At 40.9% G+C, this 25694-nt stretch overlaps 1 protein-coding gene across 4 annotated transcripts in view; it reads right to left on the reverse strand.

The window, feature by feature from the left end:
- naalad2 (N-acetylated alpha-linked acidic dipeptidase 2) overlaps positions 1-25694 on the reverse strand; it is a 147505-nt gene that overhangs the window by 95339 nt on the left and 26472 nt on the right. For 3 of the 4 annotated variants that reach the window (XM_069890860.1, XM_069890858.1, XM_069890857.1), the window contains one exon: positions 4060-4246. In XM_069890860.1, the coding sequence (XP_069746961.1) occupies positions 4060-4246 (187 nt within the window). Of the gene's footprint in view, positions 1-4059; positions 4247-16187; positions 16294-16477; positions 16651-25694 lie in introns of those variants that run through there. The other variant, XM_069890861.1, reaches the window with a different exon arrangement.

The raw sequence follows: 25694 nt of genomic DNA on the forward strand, positions 1-25694 counted from the left end.
ATTCTGTGCACAGTATAAGAATTGCCTGCAACCAGTGAATTTGGAGGAATGAGAAGTGAGATTGAACTGTGAACTAAAGAACTTTTCTAAATTTACACACACATTACATATACGTGCTCTTAGAATTAGAAGGGGGTTGAGTTAAAAATAAAGTTAAGTTAAAGTTTGATTCTGATTTCATGTTTAAATTAAAAGCAACTTTTGTTTAAGTAACTATTTGTTATGGTGAATATCTATTGCTGTTGGATTTTAGGGTCATTTGGGCTCGTAACATAGCATTCATGTCAAGAGGAAAAGAATATACAGTAAGAGCAGGTACCATATTTGACAGCATATAGGACCCACTGGTATACAAAATTCCCCTCCCCCACAATTTAAAAAAAAAACATTTTAGTGTATTTATCTTAATCAATTTGCTCGGGGTCCTGTCACTGCTCCCTCCCTCCTGTCAATCGCTGTCTCCCTCAGTGCTTTGAAGGGAGGGCTGTTCCATGATGATCAAGCTTTATTCATCGAGGCCCACTGTTCCCCTCAAAGCACTATCGGAGACTGCAAGCGACAAATTGAATAAGATGTGGGGAGTGGGTGACAGCGAGCAGCCTGCTCACTAATTGCCACCCACTCCTATGTCTCATTCAATCTGTTCGGGAAGCTGTGCTCAAACAAAGCCTGCGTGATGGGATGGAGAGAGCGAGCCTTCTTACTAGGGGGAAGTGAATGGCAGCGATTCCAAAAAGCATGGAAGAGTAGTATGAGTGCATTCCTCCTGTTGCCATCTTGCAAAATGGCGGCACCAAAATGTTACCTTCACATATAGGAACTGGAGTGGTTTTTGAGGTGATTTTTTTGGAAAAATTGGGGGGTTGAAGGTCTTGTATCTCATCAAATATAGTATGTGATGCTGCCACTTTTGTAGTTACTGGTGAGTCCTCACGGAGTATTGTGAGGAGTTTTGGGCTCCCAATTAAGGAGGTGCTCCTGTTGGAGAGGGTTCAGAGGAAATTTAAAAGGATGATTCTTGGAACAAAAGGCTTATCATATGAGAAGTATTTGACAGCTCTTGGCCTGAATTCACTGGAATTTAGGAGAATCTCATTGAATGTATATTGTAAGGTGTGGACAGAGTGTGCCCATGTTTGTGTGTATATTTCTTCTGCCAGAGGGTGATAAATCCATGGAATTTGTTGCCACAGGCGGTTATAGAGGCCAGAACATTAGGTGTATTTAAGACAGAGATTGATTGGTTTTTGTTTAGCCTAGGCTGGGGGACCGGGTGGGAAAATCGATCAGCTCATGATTAAATGGCTGGGCAGACTTGATGGCCTAAAAAGCTTATTTATGGTCCCATGTCTTATGGATCATTTGTTGAGTGGTAGAGCTTTGAACTATTCTGCAGCACCAACTTTGTGCCATGTCACCCTGAAGTATTTGGAATGCAATTCACAGAGTAATTTTAACATTTGTGGCTGCAACCATGAAAATGAATTTTTATGCAACTGGCTACTTCCAGGTTGCAGCTGGAAAGATCTGCAACACTTTTTTCATCCATTGTAGTACAATTTAAAAAGCTTTCTCTCCACGTCATCCTCTTGACTGAAATTACCGATGAAGCAACCATGGGATTCTTGTTTTTGCCTACAATTTTTAAAAATCAGTGCACACTTGCCCGCACACACATCTCTTGTCCTCTAAATATCCCATCTATAAATATGATACTTAGCTTTTTGAGACTGTTGTGCTATTCATGAGGCTTGTGGCTGGCTAGTGGCCCAACAGATCACAGGGCATATTCTCTACATCCTTAAATGATTATCAACATAAAAGTCTGTCAATTATCATACTTACAAGTAAGAATTGATCAAGAGTTACTTGTCACTTACAGAAGAGTTCCAATTTTCTATTGCCTTTTGTGGCTAGAAAGGTTTTCTGAGTTTGCTTCCAAAAAAGTTCTAGACCAGGGGTGACCAAACTTGCTTAACACAAGAGCCACATATGATAAACTTCAGATGTTTGAGAGCCACAGCGCACGAAAAAAAATTACATGCACATTTTTACTCTTACATGCACATTTTGTTACAAAAAATGTACATATTAAGAAATACATGTTGCTCCACTTAAATTCTTACTTGAGCAAATGTGAGCAATAATATTTTTTCATAAATCTAAAATAAGCAATTATTCATTTTATTCTGTTGCTGTTTCATTTCAAATCTGACTTTCATGTTAATTTGAAATAGAAAGTTGTATTTTACATTTATTTTTAGATTGGTCCCACCACTGTCAAATCAGTTTATTTTGATATTGTTGTTTATGGGTCTAATGTCTAATTTTAATAGCCTTCATCTCCAAACTGGGGAAGACCAGTAGCAGGTCAACCAGAAAGCTTGTCTGTTTTACCCTGACTATAATGTGGACTATTTGATGAGTATCTCGACAATTGCTCAGTAAGTTCTCAATATTTCAATTCAATGGGGAATCTCCCATCTTGACTGCAAATTAATCCCTGCCTTCCTCTTAGGCTCCAGTATTCTGACATCAATTAAGTCACAGACCAGCCCTGCTTGCAACGTGGGTAAGGTTTAGAAGTGAAGCCCTAATCAAATGTTTTGTTTTACTGGTCCTGAACTGCAAATCATTGGTGGATAGTTCTGTGTCTTTCTTTGAATCTTACATCCAGATCACAAGTAATTAAATGCTCGGTGCCGCCCCAATTGGTTTCCATTTGTTTTCACGTTTGCTGCTCGGTTTCAGATTTTTTTCACTCTGAGCTGGTTTGGTTTTCAACTAAGGAAACATGGATGGAATATGAATATTTTTGCAATTAATGCTGCAGTTTATATCCAAGATCATTTATTAAACTGTATAAACACATTTTTGTGTTTAGGCTGCATTTTATTTGTTATTTTACCCATGTCCTAAACACACACATCATTACCAGTGTATAGTGTTTTTGGAGGGCAGTAATAGCAAGTGCCGAGCCATGTTTGGTTTGTAATGATATCTAGCGGAAAGGTGCATTTTTAATGCTTGTGTGTGATAAAATACAGAGGTAGCAACACTTTTTAAAAATAACCTAGTCACCGTATAAAAGTGGAGTCGTTATTATACCCTGGCAGTTAATTTCAGGTAGGAAGGTTTCCAAAATTTAATTAACATTGCTTTTTTGAAAAATATATACACACAAATGGTAAATATCAATGAAAAAATTGCTTGATTTGATTGAGAAGTTTATGGTGAACAAGCTTATTGAGCTTCTGCAGACCTTATGTGTTAGATTCCAGGGTTTTCACCCAGCAAAATTATTGCAAGCCATGGTCACTAAAACTATCATTGTGAACACCAGCTTAAACAACTCCAACCTCAGCCAACGCATTTCCGCAAGCCACACATTATATGCAGGCTAGGGGTCATGGGAGGGGGGTATTTGTGGGCCATCCCCCCTCCCCCCCACATCACTAGTGGCATGAGGTTTCATCTCCATGAGCTATAAGCACACACATTTGTCTGTTATGTTGGAGGGAGAGGGGAATGTGACAGCGGCGCATGGAGGTTCATGGTAGGTTTGGAGTAAATGGGACGGGTAGGCTTCATGATGCTAGAGGAACGTGATTGGCAAATTTTTCTTTACTATTAGCAGAAATAATTTTATTTTACTGTCACACATCCAATCATCTGATTTAGCCAATTAGTCATCTAACTGAAAGAATAGATTAATTTTACAAAATAGTCTCCCACACCTAAATAATTAAAATGAAATAATTTCACTCTCTGCAACCAACACTGCCATGATAAGGTTAGGGAGGAGCAAAGCTTCAGAAAAGTGTGGCTAAAAACAAGAAATTTGATATCATATCAAAAGATTGTTGTAAGAGAACATCAAAGTGGGTATTGCACAGAAACCAGATCAGAATGCAAATTACAAAACATTGAACTAAAGCATTAAGTATGGAAACAATTAAATTATGTTAAGGAGTATAAACTACTGAACTAATTATCCTAAACTTCAATATAAACAACAAAATATGAAGCAAACACTAAAGCAAATCATCTTGCATTTACCGAATATCCATATTCATTGGTGATAGAGATGTAATTGGGTCTGCTTTTATTTGGGTAAGACAACAAGACATCATATTCAGTTAATTCAACTGAATCAAGGCCCCATTTCTTCCACTGACTTTGTATCTCTTGGGCTAACTGGAGATTCTTTACAGTCCCAGCTAAATGAGGAAATCGTGTCCAATTCCTGATTGAAACAAAATTAAGACTCATAAGTTATCAAGAGATGATCCAGCTATAAAGACAATGAATGACAACACAAAACATTTTTATTACTTACCAAATAAAGTACAAATTGACTGCTCTATAATTTCATCAAAGCTGTGATCTCATAGGTCTATCCTCAACTCGAATTGTTCAGCTGGCACTGCTTTGTCTACCATCATTTATAATCTAAAGCCACATGAAGCAAGGCAACAAATTAACTTGCTAGTGGTGTTTACAGTAATTCTCAGGATAAAAGAAAATCCAAAGGTGAAATAATTCAAGGTTAATTCACAGTATGTCAAATGACACAAATAGCTTTGCAAAAACACAAGAGTACTACAATTTTTAACCACTAATAAAAAAAACTTGGGGAATTATTTTCAGTTCAAGGCTTCTCGAGTTCAGAATGAGGCCAGGCTATCAAGTTCCTCACTTCAGACTCAAAATAAGTTTTTAGCATTTACATGTAATCTGATGCTCCAGTTTTTTTTTAAAATGTCATAATTGAACTAAATTGATGACCCAATGAATTTCCTTTGAGTAATTCACTAGACAACCTATAGTCCATGTGGAAAGACATTGTATTGGGAACATGAAATAGAGAATACTATCTTAAAACATCATAGTTCCATCTAAGAAACAAACTCTGCTTTGGAAATTTGCCATGTTCTTTCTGGTTCCTCTGATTTTCAAAATTTTGTAGACCAACTAAAAATAAGTTTTCTACACTCCACTTCCTCACCCTCTTAGTGTTTTCCCATGCTGTTTCTTCATGATATACCATAGAGTATGTGCTCTACAGTCCAGCCTTTTTTAACAGCAGCTTCCTTTGGCCTGCATGTGTGTTGTATAACCAGTTGTGAAATCATTCACTCTATCAAATTTTGCAGTTGACCTATGCCCAGATTACTGATTTGATCATACAAAATTTTCATCTAAAGTACAAATATAACATTAAAGGGTTATACAGAGAATGCATTACTGTTAGATCTAGGACACCTTCCAAAAGATGAAGATCAGAGCTATTCTGCTAATGTCAAAATACCATCTAAAACAGAAGTGACAGTGTTCGACTTATCAATTACATCTATCACAAGGACAAAAATCCCTCCTGGCTTGCAGTATTTCCAAAAAATTAATTTCACATTTATTTTTAAACAGCAGCACAAGATGAACTAGTCATTGCTCTGGTAGTAAAAGATAACTATATTGAAATTAGATAATTACTTCATGATTTGCACAAATCAGTGGTTCTCAACCTTTTTCTTTCCACTCACATACCACTTTAAGTATTCCCTATGCCATCAGTGCTCTGTGATTAGTAAGGAGTTACTTAAGGTGGTATTTGAGTGGGAAGGGAAGGTTGAGAATCCCTGCCCGACACCTAATTGTTACTGAAATATTTTGCTTGAGAAAAATTGTCATTGGCCCATTTCCTTGGGAGTTATGAAACTGTGCAAATTAGGTACGATTAAAACCGTGGTTTTCAAACTTTTCCTTTTCACCCACATATCGCCTTAAGCAATCCCTCACAGAGCACCCATGGCATAGGGAATACTTAATGTAGAAAGAAAAAGGTTGAGAACCACCAATTTAAATTAACATTGCATGTTAAGATTTTGCACAAATAAAATGAGGATTTTGTTCATTTCTTTTTGCACAATATAACCATTACCTATCCTCAATGCCTGTAGCATATTGCATTCTAAATTTCCTCAGGCAGTCTGAGTGGGGTTACAGCAAAGAGAAAATAGGCTGAAGAATATCTTCTAATATTATTGCAATGCCATTTCTATAGAATAATGCATATTTTGTATGTAGTCAGTGTCCAATTTTTTATCCACTTCTTCAAATCAGTCTTTTCTATGTTGTTCTGATTATTAAATGTCATAATCCTGTGACATACCCAAAGGCATTTTACTGTACAAATGGCACTGTATAAATATAATTTGTAATATAATGTCATTTAGTACAAATTTTCTTTATTATTTATCGATATCAACCTAAAACCACCAGTTTTGTTTTCTGATGGGTTATGTTTTACTTCTACCTTTCTAGTGTTACAAGATCAAACCAGCAACCACAAAGAAGGCACATCACACAGGGGTAAAGATGAACAATTACTTCATTAACAAAAAATTCACCTTCAAACTAAATCCCCCCCCTTTTATAACAATGCCCACTGGTTACTATGCAAATTTCTATAACAGTGTAAAAGTAATAAATTCCCCCGCCTAAATAAAACATGCATAATTAAAGTCTAAGAGAGAGAGAGAGAGAGAGAGAGAGAGAGAGAGAGATAGAGAGAGAGAGAGAGAGAGAACACAAAATTCAAAGTTGTCTTGTGTTGCTTGCAGAGAGAGGAACAACAGGTTTGGTCCAGATCCTTCTGGCTGCCTTCGGAATGTTCATCCTTTTTGAAATCCCAACATTCTAAACTGTCCTCCAGACCATGACTCATGCTCTGGGCTACCTTCCACTCCACAGTGTGTGTGGTGGTTTATCATCCAAGTCCAGAAATTTCTAGATCATTTTCTGCATATGCTCAGTCTGTCTCCCACTTTCTCAGCAGTCCAACTTCACCTTGGCTCTCTGAGGCAAACTGTCATTTTTAACATAAAACCACACAACACATAGGCCAATACACAACACAGAATTCTGTAACACTAGGATCTATTCAAACCATCCTGTTGAGGATGCCAATGTCCTCATCCTATTCTGCAAATGGTCGTCCATTGAACTTCTTTTCACAACTTCCATAATTGTTAATATTGATAAATGCATTCACGTATTTGCCTTTGTCGAACCTCCTAACACTCCCCTTCTCAGAAGAACTAATCTTGACCCGAATTTTCCTCCCTATAATCCATATACTGTATACCTTCCAAATCTGAGCCTATTTTCCCAAGCCCTACATGCTTAAGTTTCTTCAATTGATTTTCCACCTCACAGCAGTGCTGAACCTGCTATTCAAAATAGCAAATGGCATCTCATGGAATCATGTTATAATAACCTATCGATTCTTGTCCTTAACCTCTCTGTCACTATTGAATACTCTATTCTTCCTCCCCCCACCCCCCTTAAAACTCCAGCTTTTTTCAACTTTGTTCAACCTCATTCATTAAAACTCTGGAGTTGTCACTATTGAACTTTGCCTTTCCATCTCTTTAACCTTCTTTAGGAGGCACCTGAAAACTTAAGCTTTTGCTTATTTAAGGTCTCCACATGTGGGCAGCTTGGTGCCTTTGAAATATTGCTAAGTTAGAAATGCTATATCAACATGTTAATAAAATGGCATTCATAGAAAAATAATCAAATATTCCATGATAGTGTCAGTCACTGGTTCTGTAACCTTTTCACATTCTTGGATCTATCTTCTAGACAGATCGAACAATAAATATGGTGGATTTGAGGAATATCTGTCAAATGCAAGTAGCAAGGTTTTAGATTTTTTTTGGATATTGTATTCAGCACAGGTACATGGGCTGAAGGGCCTGTTCCTGTGCTGTTTTCTTCTATGATTGATGTCCTTATTAAGCAATTTGAGCTGGCAGAAATTTTTGTACAATTCATTTTAAAAAAAAATATGAACATTACCAGCATTCATTACTCATCCCCAAAGGACGACGAACAGAATCAACTAAATTTCAGTGCATCTAGAATCACATGTACGCACATAATGATTTTCCTTATAAATGCAAGGAGAAGGTCCAGTGCAAATCTTTCCACATTCTGGTCAATGCTTACCTTGTTAATCGGTATTCCAGGGTCGATAACTATATTGAATTTGCACCCTTAACTCTCACTCATGTGCCAACTGAACTCCACTTCGCAATCCACCACTCACATACCAACTGAAGACGCACACAGGAATCAAGATGGCCGCAGGATGCTGACTAACAAAGTTAGTACGACATTTTGGCTCTTACATGCCCTGTATCCTGTTATAGTTTCTCAAATACAAAATAGTATGTGCAAACTTTATATTTTTTCTTTATACGTTTTTAAATGGCAGAATTCCTAGGAGCATTGATGTACAGAGATATCTTGGGCTGCACATCCATAGTTCCCTGAAACTGGGAATACAGGTGATAAGAATAATAACACGGGCAAAACTCATGCTTGCTTTCATTAGTTGGGGCAATGAGTACAAAGGTGACAAGTCACATTGCAGGTATTTAGGCCACATATAGAGAATCATGTGTTGCACAATGGGAGGATATGGAGTTGAAGGGTGAAGAGGTTAACCAGATAATGCCACATTGCAGTCAGTGTATTAGCTATGAGGCGGAGGGACTACCTGACAGAAGTATATAGAATTATAAGGTTTTTTTCCCCCCTAGGGTGGAGCTGTCAAATACTGGAGGGTATAGGCTGAAGGTAAGAGGGGAAAAGTTTAAAAGAGATTTACGAGCAAAAGTTTTTGATTTTCTCAGTGAGTGGTAGGTGTCTGCAATGCTCTGTCAGGGGAGATGTTAGAAGCAGATCAATGGCAGGGAATGGAGGGATGCAGACCAAGTATGAATAGATAGAATTAGTTTACAGTGACATCGCAGTCAGCAGATATTTTGGGCTAACGCAGGGGTGTCAAACTCAAATTCACGGAGGGCCAAAATTAAAAACTTGGACTAAGTCGAGGGCCAAACTAAATATTTATTGAAAATTTTCATCAACATCTGCATGTTTTCTCTTCTTTCAACATATGTAATGTTAAATTTTTTCTTATTAAAATAAATGTTTAATAATAGTTTTGGATAAACTCTTTCCAGAAGCATTAACAAATGAGAAATAAAATATTCAATAAATAATATTTCTCTAGAGAGGATTTGTCAAATGTTGCTAGTGTGCTGTCGAATAGTAAAATCTGAGGGCTATTGAGAATTTGGGAGAATAACATGATTCCTGAAACAATCAAATGGGTGACTGATTGTGGGCATGAACTCTAGCAGGGTTATTTGCCATGCCCTTTTTCCATTGGTACAGATATCCTTTGATTTACACACTTTTCAAGTTTTATGACTAATGAGCTTGTATCCAGGTGCAGGACCATTTTTAACCAGGAATATATTTATCACTGTGACATGAAACTATTGGAAGATCGTTTTATCCTGAGATTAAAGTTCATAATACTTACTCAGGCCTGTGTGCGGGAGGGCGGGGTTTGCGGGCGATCGGGTTGGACAACGACAGTGCGGGGGCATCGGCTCTCACTGCAGGGCGGCATCTTGGCGGATCAGCGGCCCCATCACCATGAGTCGCGGGTCGGCCTGCGGCAGGGAGGGGGAGTGGGCAACGGTACTGGCGAGGTCAGGCCCCCTCTGAGTTTCTGCTGGACCCCTCTTGGCCTGCTGAGTTTCTCCCGGACCCCACTTGACCTGCTGAGTTTCTCCCGGACCCCACTTGACCTGCTGAGTTTCTCCCGGACCCCACTTGACCTGCTGAGTTTCTCCCGGACCCCACTTGACCTGCTGAGTTTCTCCCGGATCCCACTTGACCTGCTGAGTTTCTCCCGGATCCCCCTTTGACCTGCTGAGTTTCTCCCGAACCCCCCTTGACCTGCTGAGTTTCTCCCGGACCTCCCTTGACCTGCTGAGTTTCTCCCGGACCCCCCTTGATCTGCTGAGTTTCTCCCGGACCCCCTCCCCTTGACCTTCTGAGTTTCTCCCGGACCCCTCCCCCTTGACCTGCTGAGTTTCTCTCGTACCCCCCTTTGACCTGCTGTGTTTCTCCCGGATCCCCCTTTTCTTTCCGTGCCAGTGTCCCAGGACCTTTCCAGGGCAGTCTCCGCGCTCAGGACCGCGCTGGGATTGCGGTCAGCGGTGGAGGAGCAGGTGAGCACGGCTAATCCCGAACCAGCCCACGCCACTCCCGAGATTGGTGGGGGGTTCCACCCTACCTGCCCGACCAGCCTTGCTCTCCACGTGTACTCCGGGCACCCACCGCTGGTCCAGTGGGAAGGCGGTCAGCGCCCCCATCGCCCGGCAGGGAGCCCCAATCTTCCCTCCGGCGTCCCGACTCCATCTGCAGCTCCAAGAAACGCAGTGCCACTGGGGTTCCGGGCACTGGGAAGCGGCCTTGGCTTCCCCTGACACCGGCCAGGCCGCGCTGCGGTGGGGGGGTGGGCGGGGGGACATGACAGCGTGTTTATAAAACCACCCACCACTACTTTTCAAGGACCAGGAATTTTCTCTCTCTCTCTCACCCTGGGACACAGCGGTTACTGTGCATGCGCTATACTGGCGCGGCGGCAGCGGGGCACCTCTAATACATTTTTGATATGATCTTGCGGGCCAAAGGGTGTGTTCATTTTCTAAACTGTTTTACATTTGAACATTGAGCAAAATAGCAGTTCACAGCAAAAGTACTTGTTTTAAAGGTCATCTCACTTATCAACTGAATACTTTTGTTTTAAATTCTAGATTATTAACTATCCTCAATCTCAGTAATGAAATGACTTGGCTGAGTCTATACGTTCGGCTAAAAACGTATTATTTGCTATGCTGTTGCACTTAAAATTGCCTTTTTTTAAAAAAAACAATGAAGTTGCAAGTTAGTAAATTCAGTTATCAAGGAAAAATAGTGTAATTTATAATTAACATCCTAAATACTGGACAACCAATTAAGTACAGGTATATCCCGACGACCACAATTGGGACTGAAGAATTGGTTGCATCTCAAAATAGACGCAAGTTGGGGGGGGCGTGGCAAGATGGCGTAGAGAGCAGATGTGCAATCCTACTCCTCCTCAGCCAGTTTTTTAAGCACCCGTCCTTAAACTTTATCTAAATGAATAAAAGTTGTGTTTTTATTTCTGGGAACATTACTGGCTCACAATGGCGACTAATATTAAAAAAAAAGAAAGTTCAATTAAAGAAGAAACTACCTTTTAAAAGTGCTGAAGAATTGAGGCCTACCTGTCCAGTTGAAGCCACGGAATTGTTGTTTGGAACCTCCAAGGCACAGAAAACTCCTGCCAGGTTGAGTATCACACTGGCGCCAACCTTGTCGCTACAAGATGCCGCTGGCATGTTGACGAGCTCGGTCGATGTTGAGTCGCGCGTTCGCGATGTTGAACGCGCAGGTGACCCGGCAGAGAGAAGGGCCTTTGAGCCTGCGCTGCCGTCGGGTGAACCGGGGACGCAAAGAATGGTGTTGGAAACTGCCTCTGCGCAGTCCGTGGATTTGTCAGGCATGCGCGGTGCCTCCAGAGTCCGTGAATTATTGGACCGTGTGTGGGCTGTGGAGGGACCTGAGCAGCGGCGTCCCCCCGACGTGGACGGGGTGTCACCATCGGGTGTACAAACCCGCAGTCGCACCAGGAAGGGCCCGACAATGCTGGAAGAAGAAGAGGACTTAACAGGAACAATTGGAGGTGGAGTCTAGAGAAGGTAGGGCTCAAGATGTGGAACTGGAATCTGGAATGGAGTCCGTTTGTGCAGTTTTGGAAGGGATTGCTTATTATATGGACAATATATCTAAACAAATGACTCAAGGGTTTTTGAAGGTGACAACTAAAATATCTAATATGTTTACACTTAAGAAGGATGTCAATAAATGTATTAAATTGGTGGATACAGTGCAAGAAATTTTTTTTAAAAATTGAAACAGTTTTTTCTGAATGTAAAGATCAAATGGTATGTAATAAGGACAAAATAGAGAAAGTGGAAGATTCGTTTATGGATTAGGGAATCCAGAAGAGAGACTTACTGAAAAAAATGGACTCATTGGAAAATCAAAGTCAGGGAAATAATGTGAAAATTGTGGGTCTTCTAGAAGACATTGAAGGGTCTGATCCAATAAAAAAATTTAAGAGTTGGATCCCCGAGGTGTTGGATAAAGAGTTTTTCTCGAGAGGTCTAGTATTGGAGAGGGCACATAGAGCTTTACAAAAGAAACCGTTACCGGGACAACCACCACGAGCGGTCCTAGTTCGGTGCCTGAACTATCAAGACAGAGAAACGATACTACGGTTGGCGGGACAGAAGGCCCGACAAAGTCAATCTCCAATGATGATCTAAAATATTATTTTTTAATGCAGATTTGAGTCAATAAATTATTAGGCATCGACAGGAGTTTAATTTGGCTAAAGAAGTGCTGTGGCCGAAGGGTTATAAATTTGCTTTTCGATATCCTGCTGTTAAAGGTCTTTTATGGTAACTTTCAATCTCAATTTTTTGAGAATGATCATGATGCATTAGTTTTTGCTAACTCATTACCGGATTTACGAGAAAATGGAAGAGATTTGCCATCGTCGCCTAAAAAGAGGGCAAATGGAAAAATGGAAATGGGCAGAATGGAATGAAAGGGAAAAATGGAAAGAAAGAGATTTTAACACAAAGTCTTATTGACTTTGAAGACCCGGAATAATCATTGGGAATGAAGTAATTGGGCTGAATATATTTACAATATTGAATTATATTTCTGGCTGGGAGGTGGGGGTGGATGGCACTGAAATCTTTGCCACTAGTGGGGATTACCACACCCAGATTTTTAGGGCGTTACTACCTCTGGGTAGTGTTTGTTTTTTTTGGGTGGGAGAATAATTAAAATCTTTTTTATATATATATTATTTTTAAAAATATTTAGGGGAGGGAGAAAAAAATAAAAATATATATTTTTTTTTAAAAATGGACGCAAGTTGGAATTTTCCCTGCGCGTGTAGAGTACGCAAATTTTTAATCAAATAATTTTTTTTCCCCCATTATAGATTTGATGATAACAACTTAAAGCTTCTTGAATTTGTTGATGGAACTTGGCAAATCTTTCCACATTCTGGTCCATCCTTACTTACCTTGTTAGTCGGCATGCCAGGGTCGATAACGATATTGAATTTGTACCCTTAACTCTCACGCATGCACCAACTGAACTCCACTTCGCAATCCACCACTCACATACCAACTGAAGACGCACACAGGAATCAAGATGGTTGCAGGATGCTGACTGACAAAGTTAGTATGACATTTTGGCTCTTACATGCCCTGTATCCTGTTATAGTTTCTCAAATACAACATAGAATGTGTATACTTTATATATTTTAAAAATTTTCGGTCATATGTGATGATGGACGCAAGCCACATAGGTCATAGGTCAGGGAGTACCTGTATTAGAAAGGCACTCTATCGCTACGATCTCAAATTCAAATTCCCAGCCTCACAAAAATCCCATCTCAGGAGACATGCCTCACACTGTTCACCTTTCACTTTTTTTAAAAAAGTTTTTTTTGGTCAAACAGGTTATTTCTTGGTAGTGGTTTTAGATTTTTTTTAAAATAAAATAATATCAATACAATATAATCTGTTAGATTAAAATGTGAAGTACCTTGGATGAAATAATACGATTTAAGTGAAATGTATCTTTTTCAATCTTAACATATGTACTCTGTATTTTTGGATGTGAATTTTTGAAAAAAGAAAACCAGATTTTGTGATGTGATCTGCAAATATCTTCATACATTACAGCTTGGCTGATGGAGTACAACATTGGTAAATGTGAGGTCATTCACTTTGTAAGGAAAATCAGTAGACTATTAGTTGAATGGTGAAGTTGGCAGCATGCTCTTGTGCAAAGAGAGTGCTTGTGCATGAATCACATAAAGTTAGTTTGCAGGTGGAGCAGATAATCAAGAAAATAAATTGAATGATTGCTTTCATTGCTGGAGGGATTGAATTTAAGAGGAGAGAGGTTTTACTGCAACTGTAGAAGGCATTGGTGAGGCAGCACTGCATGTAATCCCCCTTCAGTTGAGAAAATATATACCTGCCTTGGAGGCAGTGGGGAGAAAGATAACCAAATAGATTTTGCAAATGCAGGAGTTATTTTATGATGAGAGATTAAGTGATAATCTACTCATTGGAGTTTAGAAGAATAACATAGCATTCTATAGAAACATATGAAATTATGAATGGGATGGATGAGATAGAGCAGGGAGGTTGTTTTCATTAGAAGGTGAGACAAACTAGGCATCATAGCCTCAAGATCCAAGAGATTAGATTTAAGGCAGAATTCAGAAGAAATAGCTTCTCCCAGCTCATCATGAATCTGTGGAATTATCTGCCAAATACAGCAATAGAGACAATATTTTTAAATGTATTTAAAACAATTATATCATATTATGTTTAAGGGAATTAAGGGTTATAAGACATAGTCATGTAAATGAAGCTGGACCCAAGGCATGATCACTCAGGATCTGCTGAATAATGAGCAGGCTTGACAGACCAGATGACCTACTCCTGCTGCTATTTATTATGTACTTATAGATGCAAAACAGTACCAATTTGTCAATAAGTTCTCAGGGACACTCTAATCCAAATAAAATTTGGATATGGACCTCAAATGCCAAAACCTGCTTTAGGCCTGTGCAGTCACCCAATTTCCTTTATTAACATTATTATTAATGTCCTCAAGATATCATTGTGAACTCTGGTCCACTACAGGTGGCAAGAACCCTAATCATGGGAAAACAATATATCAAGTTATCAAACATGAATCTGTAGATTCATTAGGGAATCAACAATATTATTAATTTTAATTACAACCAAAGAGTAAGATGGTAATTGGAGCATCTGAGCAATGCACAGAAGATACCCGTGATGTGATACCATAATAGGGCACACTAGTTCAGAGCCTTTAGATTGGAAGGCAAGGCAACTGCTCATAACCAGGTCAGAACAAATCCAAGAATTTGCACTATAAAAGCATCAGCTGGACCAACACAACTTAAGATTTTAAATTTCCAAAAGGTGAAAAAACATCTACAATTGAAGATGACCCAAAAATGTATTATGCTCAACTTTTTAATTCAATTATTGGATCTGCTGAGGTCTTGATTAAATACTTTTTAAGTCCATAAAAGGAGAGGAGATTGGAGTTGGTTTGTTCTTCTGCGATGTTTTGAAAAGTTAAGAAAAAGTCCTGATCACATTTGAAAAGATAAGCTACAAAAGTATGATAACCTTGGCCTGCAATCCATCTTACAATGAGTATTTTGCATTGTTATAATTAAGATTGGAAGCCATGAGATCATGGATCCGTTTGGATAGAAGTCTTTCAATCAAACCAAAATTCCATTTCCAGGTGGCATATTGCACCCTAATACAACCCCAGAAATAAACAACAGTGAAGGAAACACCCCCCCCCCACATGATACCAAAGTCAAGACCAACTGCTGCATAGCCATACAAACCCTTCTACCCATATCCTATCATCTCCAACAGCAGGACAGTGAAGTCTGTGGCTGTACATGTATCTCGTTAGTCTGTGGCTGAAGGATCCTAAGCCGACCAAATTCACAAGTTCCCGAGTATAGATAGCATCTCCATTAATTCAATCAGAATAATTTCTATACTATTTATTCATCTCCTGAACTCCCTTTCTAATACAGGTACTTCCCGACCTACGACTTATGTGGCTTGCATCCATCATCACATATGACCGAAATTTTAAAAATATACAAAGTTTACACATGCTATGTAGTATTTGAGCACATCTTCTCTTTGGTAGCGAACACTCGCATCATCTTTCCACCACTCGCCAAATTCAATAATCCGGCAAAATAACACAAATTGGCATTTTCGCGTCAATTAAAGCTCAGTTAAAGCAATCCCACATTCAGCCAGACGGTTATGCATCTGCTTTACTAAATTCAGTGGCACGGTGAAATCCGAACTGAACAAAGTTATTTATCTTTGTAATGGGCGAGCGTTTTCCTACTCCATAATCCGCACTTTTCCAATCAATGCCGTGTGCTCCGCTCGTCACCACGGCTTCACCCACAAAACTCGCACCCTAAACATACACACAGGAACACTATTTTATTTTAATCGTTGTCAGGAAGAATGCACGTTATCAAACTGCCAATCCTCTTGAGTCAGTGGGACACGGTATATAGAATGGGACACGGTATGTAGAATGAGGAGCCGTACCGGAGATAGGATCTGATATTTCCAGCTTGCATCTCATTCAGCAACTTGCTCCGAACACCCCGGATTTTCATTGGAGAGAAGTTCACGCAGGGCCGCCCAACCCATCCTTGAACAAAACATGGGCAGTCAGTTCCCGCCGAGATCATTTGGTTTCACACGACTCATCGGAAAGTTTAGCCATTAAACTACTAAACAAGCTCAGGTTCCAACCCACATGTGCAACTGGCACAGTCAAGTGACGGTCTTGATCCAAGCCCAACGCGCCAGCGGACCCGTGAACGTGCGCTCACCGAGGAGAAATCCGAGGAAGAAGACGGCGGATACTGACAACAACCTGCGCGTCCATTTGCACAAGCCGTCGCCCGATCTCATTGCCTCGGTGAGGAGCCACGTTCGCCGCCTGAATTGAGCTTCGATCTCCAGGGCTTGGCTGTCCGGCGAAGCTCTGCGAGAGTACACCGTCGGTCCGGAGTTTGGACCCCGCGTGGCTTTTCCCCCAGGTGCTCCCGTCTCCTCCCACCCTCCGGAATGAACGGGGTTGGAGGTTCATTGCCTGGCATTGTCATTTCAGTGGCCGGGATCGGCTTTTTAACCGTGTTATATACGACCGTGTTGGCCTGGCTTAAATCTTCAACACAAAAGGCTTACAATTTTTACCAAACCTAACCACCAACAGAAAGTGCTTCAACGGCAGTTCCCCAAGCAACAGGGGTTTCCATACATGTGGGAGAGGATCACAGAGAGGTGCGAGTGGCCGCAGGGAGAGCGGTCGCGCCAGCCGGAGTGGCCGCAGGGAGAGCGGTCGCGACAGCCGGAGTGGCCGCAGGGAGAGCGGTCGCGCCAGCCGGAGTGGCCGCAGGGAGAGCGGTCGCGACAGCCGGAGTGGCCGCAGGGAGAGCGGTCGCGACAGCCGGAGTGGCCGCAGGAAGAGCGGACGCGACAGCTGGAGTGGCCGCAGGGAGAGCGGTCGCGACAGCCGGAGTGGCCGCCTGATCGTCCGTCTCCAGGAAAGATATAATTAAACTGGCAACGTGTCGAAAACATTCACAAGGATGTTACCGGGACCAGAGGGGTTGAGTGATAAGGAGAGATTGGAACGGATTAGCGAGGGGTATGGGCCAAATACAGGCCCATGGTACTAGCTTTGGTGGACAATTTGGTCAGATTGCATGAACTGGGGTACAAGGCATCTTCGTGTTATCTGAGCCCAGTTTTGCTCGACTCAGGCTGCGTGCATTGCAGATCATAGTGGGGAGGGGGAGAAGGAACGTGGAAGTACTGGGCACCCGGGAGAGAATGCCTGCAGCCCCACATCAGCAAGTAAATCCATCCCATTGGTCTTCGTGATCTGGAGGAATAGTTAAGGTATTTATAACCCAGGAGGACCTGCGCTTAATTGGATACAAATTAGCCAACTGTCCGAGTGGAAGGATCAATTCGAAACAGCTGTTGGCAATTAGCTTGTAACTAGTGTAGTCATAGAGCATGGACCCCCCCTCCCCCCCCGAGTCCTCACTGACCCATAACCTAACTATATTATTCTTACATTCATTCCATTCTCCCTACATTATAACTACTCCATCCACGACCAATTAACCTGCACATTTTTGGGATGTGGGAGACTCCGAAAAGACCCACGGGGAGAACTGAAAAATGCACACTGACAGGAACTGAGGTCGAGCTCAAGACTGAGCCTGGAGCTCGGGTACTGCAATTCCACGAGCTGCGCCATGTGCTACACACCGGTGACTTTCAAGTTTGATGCTTCCTCCATAAAAGTCCCTCACTATCGTGGATAGTGTGACGGATAAATGCAACACCTGAAGACCAATTCAGCATAAATAGACCCACAATTCAAACAGTAAATTGAAGACAACCCACAGTTTGGCACTGCACCATGCTAATTACTCCACAACTTTGACATTATTAACATATTCCACAATTTAAACTCTGCCCATTGTGATTAGGAAGCTGTCATGACCGAGGCCCTTCAGAAGCTCTGCTTGTCATTGGCACCCTCACAAATCCTAGTACTGATACTTGGTTCACTCAAGCTGGCTGCAGACTGGTGAGTCCTTAAGAGTGCCTAGCCCATCATTGGTTGGTCTTTCTAGACAAGAGCAGCCATTATCATCCATTTATTTGGCTGTGGCCCCCTTAAGACTGTGCTCAAATTTTATGGACCACCCTTCCTTGTGAAGCAGTCAAGTTTAGTTGGTTTCGTCTGTACTTCTCTCCTACTGACAAACAAAAAGGAAAAAATATTTTATGATTTCAGTCTGTGCCCCCCCCCCCCCCCTTAAATGTGCCGTGTTCTCCAGGCCCCCATTGAGAATGGTTGCTCTGGAGTGTGCAGATACAAAAAAAATACAGGAGTACCAGTGAGCAGCTATCAAAACCAAGGTCAAAGGTAAAGTTAACTGGGATAATAACCAAAATTAAAAGCAACCCCCCCCCCCCCCCCCCCAATCAGCAGCAGGATTGCATAAATCTCTTTTAGGTGTTCAGATGATTAGGCACCTGCAGGCACGGCTAGCGGAGTTCAGCTGGCATGTTTAGGTGGCCACAGAATGGACGGCTTTCTGACACCTAATGTGCCAGCTGACTGCTAGCCGCCCAGCAGCGAAAGCCGGATACTCGGACAGGTGCCTAGTCCCACCCATGCTGACCTCACATCATAGCAGTGAGTCAAGGTATGCATGACAAATAACTCAGGTATGACTTGATTCGTGCTGCCGGTCTCCCCCTTGCCTGCCCGATTCCCACTGCCGGTTAGTTGCACAAGCCTTGTGCAAAGTTTGTACCTCTAAGTTTGTGCATTCACTTTCAAACTATCGAATTGCTTATAGGGTAAACTGGTTCAGCTAGTGTTGGAACACCAAGATAAAAATCCAAGGTATTATGGTTGCATCAGTGCGTATATACATGGCATAAGAGAATATTAACATCAGTGCTTCAAATCAACATGGATCAAATGTAAATCCACTATGTTGCATTCAAAAATACAAATGCAAATTTGCTTGCATTACAATAGATGCACATATAATTACTCAAATTGTGTGACAAGGAGATGTGTAATTCAGCTAGTTGATGGCAGGCACTGGTAACTTCAGGAACCATTTAGTCAACAGCCCTATTCCACTTCCCATGGAACATTATTTGTTGAGATTGGAGGCTTCCATCATCAAATTCTATATTTAAATTCTTGGACCCTTCACATATGCAATTTCATAACCAGAACCTTAAAGGACACATTGTCTAAGCTTTGCCTCATCATTACCAGCTCAGCAGAACCAACAGCTGTCACTCATTTGTTGTAGCATTTATAAAATGTGACTGAGACAGGACAAGTTACTTCACTGATGCAGGATTCATATTAAAGAGATCAATGTTCTTGATAAAAGCCAAACTATCTGGTACAAACAATTATGTCCTGTGTTACAAGCCCAGAGGGCCCCAAAAGCCAACAGCAATAGATATTCACCAAGACAAATAGTTAAACAAAAGTTGCTTTTAATTATCTTTAAACATTAAAACAGGATCAAACTCTAACTTATTACTATTAACTTACTTAATAACCCGCTTCTAATTTTAAGCGCACGTGTATGTAATGTGTGTGTAAGTTCAGAAAAGTTATTTGATTCACAGTCCAATCTCACTTCTCCATTCCCCCAAGTTCACTGGTTGCAGGCAATTCTTATACTGTGCACAGAATTTAACATTTATGAAGTTCACCGAGTTTTGGTACTTGAAAGGTAAATGGTTACCACTCAGGAAGGTTCTTGTTGGTTTTCAGAGAGAGATATGTTGTTCACTGGACACAAACTGATCCCTTCTAATCAGCCACATCAGTGTCTTCCTGAAGAAACTTGCCCCATCAGGGTTTTCCAGATGATCACCTCTTTCTTTCAGGTCCCTATTGCAAATGAAAACATTAGGCAGCCAGTCCTCTCCTCTTGTATGAACCACAAGGGCTTTGACCAGGCTGAATTAAGCACTCACAACCAGTCTTCAAAATGGGGGTTTTCCACAAGCTTGCCAGCTTGTCATGCTCCAGTCCCAGCTGCTGCTGCTGAACTGAATTCTCCCTCTCAGAAAAGCCTGTTTTACTCTCTCTGCTTGCAAAACCACATGACCCTCTTAGTACAGCAACCTCCACTCAGACAAACTGCAGTTCCAATCCTAATCCTCTGAGTTATTTTATCTGTTGCTTTTCAAAACAATAATCCATTAATGAAGTCCCTTGGACACTCCCCAACGCTTATTCGGAGCTAGCCTGTCTAGCTTGACCAGAGCTCCAATATTTTAAATGAGATCGGTTTTGAAGTGTTTATATGTGACCTACACAAAAAAAACCTACCACACTTTATATCCCAAAATCATATCTATACACAATATAAAACACAACAGAAACAGACCCTTTGACCAGGATGTCAACGCAGACAGTTCACTGAAAATGCTACACATTGGGCAATTTTTAAAACTAAGAGTTCTTGCGACAACTTAATTGCACAAATGATTGACCCATCATTTCTCCTTTATGCTGGCAATCATTTCTATATTGGATGTGAAACTCAAAGCATATGCATCTTTTGCCTTTGTAAATACCATGGGCATTCAGGTTTTGGACACTTCTGTTACACTTGCTTCTTCCAATCACCCTTTGTTTAGGTTATCCCAGAAATTCTCAAAAACTGCTCCATTCCTGCTCTAATCCCAGACTCTTAACACAGCAGGCATTTCTTTAAGATCAAGGAAGTTGAAAATGCTTAAAACATTTTAAATTTTTATTTTGATATGCAAAAATCTATAAGTATATACATAGCAGCTGCATATAGTTTTTTTTGGGGGGGGAGGGGAAGAAGTGCCATGTCAAAAACAATCACATTCAGTCAAACATTATAAAATATAGGACAATGTCAAGAGCAACTTTTCCCATGCCTAAGTGAAAGCTGCAGAAATTACAACAAATGTATTTACTACACATTTATTTAATATGCACTTTCAAAATAAAAGCAGTAGACAATGATAGATTGAGCAACTCGAAAGAGAACCATCTGTGAGGAAACTTTTTTTGTCAATTAGCCATTTGAAATATTAAACAAAACTGACCAAAGCTTCAAGGGGATGAGATGCTACAAATTATTAATACATTCCAAGCGCAGTCTATTTGCAGCCTTGTTTACAGCAATGTTTACAAGGACTGCAGAGCATCTTTGGTTTGATGATACTGGTCGATCTTACTTAATAAATAGAAAAGCAAGTAATTTCTCTCAACTGGAATTTTCAAATTGTTAAAATCATGAAAAATGCTAACATTTAAAACTTGCACAGCATAATCTTAGTGGATGACTAAACATTTGCATTTTCAAATTTCTATTCTTCCATAAAACCTGGTAGTGCACATTTACAAAATGCTAACATTTGGAAAAGGAAACAGATTTTAAGGCCTGCAAATAATAATTCTGCACAGATTTTAAAAAAAATCCATAAAATTTCAGAGAAGAGTTTTAAAGTAGAAACACAGAAAACCTACATCACAATGCAGGCTCTTTGGCCCACAAAGTTGTGCCGAACATCTCCTTACCTTAGAAATTACTCGGCTTACCCATAGCCCTCTATTTTTCTAAGCTCCATGTACCTATCCAAAAGTCTCTTAAAAGACCCTATCGTATCCACCTCCACCACCATTGCCAGCAATCCATTCAACACTCATTATGCTATGTAAAAAAACTTACCCCTGACATCTCCTTTGTACCTACTCCCCAGCACCTTAAACCTGTATCCTCTTGTGGCAACTATTTCAATCCACACGATCAATGCCTCTCATCATTTTATAAATCTCTATCAGGCCACCTCTCATCCTCTGTTGATCCAAGAAGAAAAGGCAGAGTTCATTCAACCTGTTTCACAAGGCATGCTCCCCAAACCAAGCAACATCCTTGTAAATCTTCTCTGTACCCTTTCTATGACTACCACATCCTTTTAGTAGTGAGGTGACCAGGACAGAGTACAGTACTCTAAGTGGGGTTTGACCAGGGTCTTACATAGCTGCAACAATCCCTCTCAGTTCCACAATTAATGAAGGCCAACACACCGTATGTCTTCTTAACCACAGAATTAACCTATGGAGCGTTCTATGGACTTGGACCACAAGTCCCTCTGATCCTCCACACTGCCAAGAGTTTTACCATTAATACTATATTCTGGCATCATACTTGACCTACCAAAATGAACTACTTCACACTTATCTGAGTTGAACTCCATCTGCCACTCCTCAGCCCAGTTTTGCATCCTATCAATGTTCCGCTGTAACCTCTGACAGCCCGTCACTCTATCCACAACCCCAATGGTTTAGGGTTTCCTTTATCCTGCCCATTAGCACCTTCTCATAGCCCCTGCTGGCTCTCCTAATTTCCTTTTTAAGATCCTTCCTGTTAGCCTTATAATCTTTTAGATCTCTAACATTACCTAGCTCTCTGAACCTTTTGTAAGCTTTTCTTCTTGACTAGATTTGTTACAGCTTTTGTACACCTCAGTTCTAGTACCTTACCAAATCTTCCCCGTCACATTGGAACATGCCTATACAGTACTCCATACAAATATTCTTTGAACATTTGCCCCACATTTCTTCCGTACTTTTTCCTGAGAACTTCTGTTCCCAATTTAAGCTTCCAATTTCCTGCTTGATTAAAAAAGATCAGCAAAACCAATGTCAAAAATAAGAAAAATTATAGAATTCTCACTATAATTAATTATAAAAATCCTTCAAGTGTCAGGACCATTGAAAGATGAAAGACTAAAATTTAGATACTTTTCAAATGCCCCTTTTCTACAAGTTTTGTCAAGCAAAGGAACCCGGAGCAGGTAATTTGAGCTTTTATCTCCCAAAACTGCTCACTTGCATTCTAATTAATGAGAATGTGTAATTAATCAACAACCAAGAGATCATTGGTATATTTAAAAATAAAAATTTTCTCAAGTAAGTTCAATTTACTCACTCATCCTTCACCTTCTAATGTTCCTTGAGCATACTGAAAAACATAACCTGTGTTTAAACTACAAGAAACCTTTAGAAGATGATCCATGACTTTGAGGGAGGAGTCATCTTACAATGACAATGGATTTTGTGTAATTTGCAGGGGAAAGAAAAATCTCCCAAGGGGAGATTGAATGAGTATTAACCACTGAGAGAGATATTGTGTGAGAGAATGAATTTTGACTACACGTATACAAAGGCTTAACATGACTGGCAAGGAGACCAGTGGGGAGGTGGAAGGGTGATAATTTGCCGTTCCACTTCAAAAGTACCTTTCAAAAGTGAAGTTACATCTCCATCTATAAAGTGGAAGTTTGCAAAGTTTTGATAAATAATCAAGTGATGGAACTAATGCCCTCCAAAAAAGAGACAAAGGCACAATGAGCAAAGTGACCACATTCACAGTATGATTGTATGACTTGACAAAATTAAAATCAGTTTAAAATGCTACAGATGGCAGAAATCTAAAACAAAATGCTTAGTCAATTAGGTCTTAACTTTGAAGAGATGGAAACAAGGTTCCAGTTTCAGATCAATGGTTCTCCTTCATACAGTAGTTGCTACTTGACTCACTGAGCATTCCCAACTATTATCACATTTGAAAAAACATGTACTTTTGGATCAAGTTTACTTTGTGTCTGTTATAATTTCAAATGAAACTTCAGTTTAATCTCAGCATGGTTCTGGAAATACCCAAAACAAATGAGTAGATAGCTGTGTCAGAGAAATCATTCTTATAAGTTAGCGTTATGAGGATTAAAAATGAGGTTTCCTAATAATGTGTAAATTGTTTTGGACAGGACATTGTTGGGATCTGACCAGAGTTGTACATTAAAAAAATGTCCTTGACATATTGTTGGCACAAGGCAAAAAGGCATGGGGAAAGTCAATGTTTTCATTAAATATTCATGTTCTGTTGGAAGCCAGACAAATGGTACACTCTTGCATGTGTAAGAAATTTAGTTCAGTGCATTTTCTGAAAAATCAAAATTTCTTTTGCTGAAAATGAAACTAATAGCAGGGTGGAAGCAAATTGATTGATCTGTCTCCATAGTGCATCATTTAAATGTGGATCAATATAGAAATTTGTGAGAATGACATGCAATCCAAACATATTTTAAAGAGGAGCCACTCACGTAGCCTTGATACAGTCCTTTGCAATTATAAAAAGTCAATATTAGCTTTAAATGGACACAACAGGAATTGTTGAGATACAACTTTCACAAAAATATCTTTTCTTTGGCTTGGCTTCGCGGACGAAGATTTATGGAGGGGGTAAAAAGTCCACGTCAGCTGCAGGCTCGTTTGTGGCTGACAAGTCCGATGCGGGACAGGCAGACACGATTGCAGCGGTTGCAAGGGAAAATTGGTTGGTTGGGGTTGGGTGTTGGGTTTTTCCTCCTTTGCCTTTTGTCAGTGAGGTGGGCTCTGCGGTCTTCTTCAAAGGAGGTTGCTGCCCGCCAAACTGTGAGGCGCCAAGATGCACGGTTTGAGGCGTTATCAGCCCACTGGCGGTGGTCAATGTGGCAGGCACCAAGAGATTTCTTTAGGCAGTCCTTGTACCTTTTCTTTGGTGCACCTCTGTCACGGTGGCCAGTGGAGAGCTCGCCATATAACACGATCTTGGGAAGGCGATGGTCCTCCATTCTGGAGACGTGACCCATCCAGCGCAGCTGGATCTTCAGCAGCGTGGACTCGATGCTGTCGACCTCTGCCATCTCGAGTACTTCGACGTTAGGGGTGTAAGCGCTCCAATGGATGTTGAGGATGGAGCGGAGACAACGCTGGTGGAAGCGTTCTAGGAGCCGTAGGTGGTCGAAGTACTCGAGATGGCAGAGGTCGACAGCATCGAGTCCACGCTGCTGAAGATCCAGCTGCGCTGGATGGGTCACGTCTCCAGAATGGAGGACCATCGCCTTCCCAAGATCGTGTTATATGGCGAGCTCTCCACTGGCCACCGTGACAGAGGTGCACCAAAGAAAAGGTACAAGGACTGCCTAAAGAAATCTCTTGGTGCCTGCCACATTGACCACCGCCAGTGGGCTGATATCGCCTCAAACCGTGCATCTTGGCGCCTCACAGTTTGGCGGGCAGCAACCTCCTTTGAAGAAGACCGCAGAGCCTACCTCACTGACAAAAGGCAAAGGAGGAAAAACCCAACACCCAACCCCAACCCACCAATTTTCCCCTGCAACCGCTGCAATCGTGTCTGCCTGTCCCGCATTGGACTTGTCAGCCACAAACGAGCCTGCAGCTGACGTGGACTTTTTACCCCCTCCATAAATCTTCGTCCGCGAAGCCAAGCCAATATACAAGTTTGTCAAATACCTTTGGTTTATTAATTTCCCAGATCCCACAACACAACTAGCAATTATATAGGTCAACTATGCAGTTTTCCAAAACTCGAAGCTGAACGTTCAATATCAAGTTTGTTCCTGAATGCCGGGTGATCTAGACTTTCAATTTGT

This window comes from Narcine bancroftii, chromosome 7, assembly GCF_036971445.1.
Source record: "Narcine bancroftii isolate sNarBan1 chromosome 7, sNarBan1.hap1, whole genome shotgun sequence".
Lineage (NCBI taxonomy): Eukaryota > Metazoa > Chordata > Chondrichthyes > Torpediniformes > Narcinidae > Narcine > Narcine bancroftii.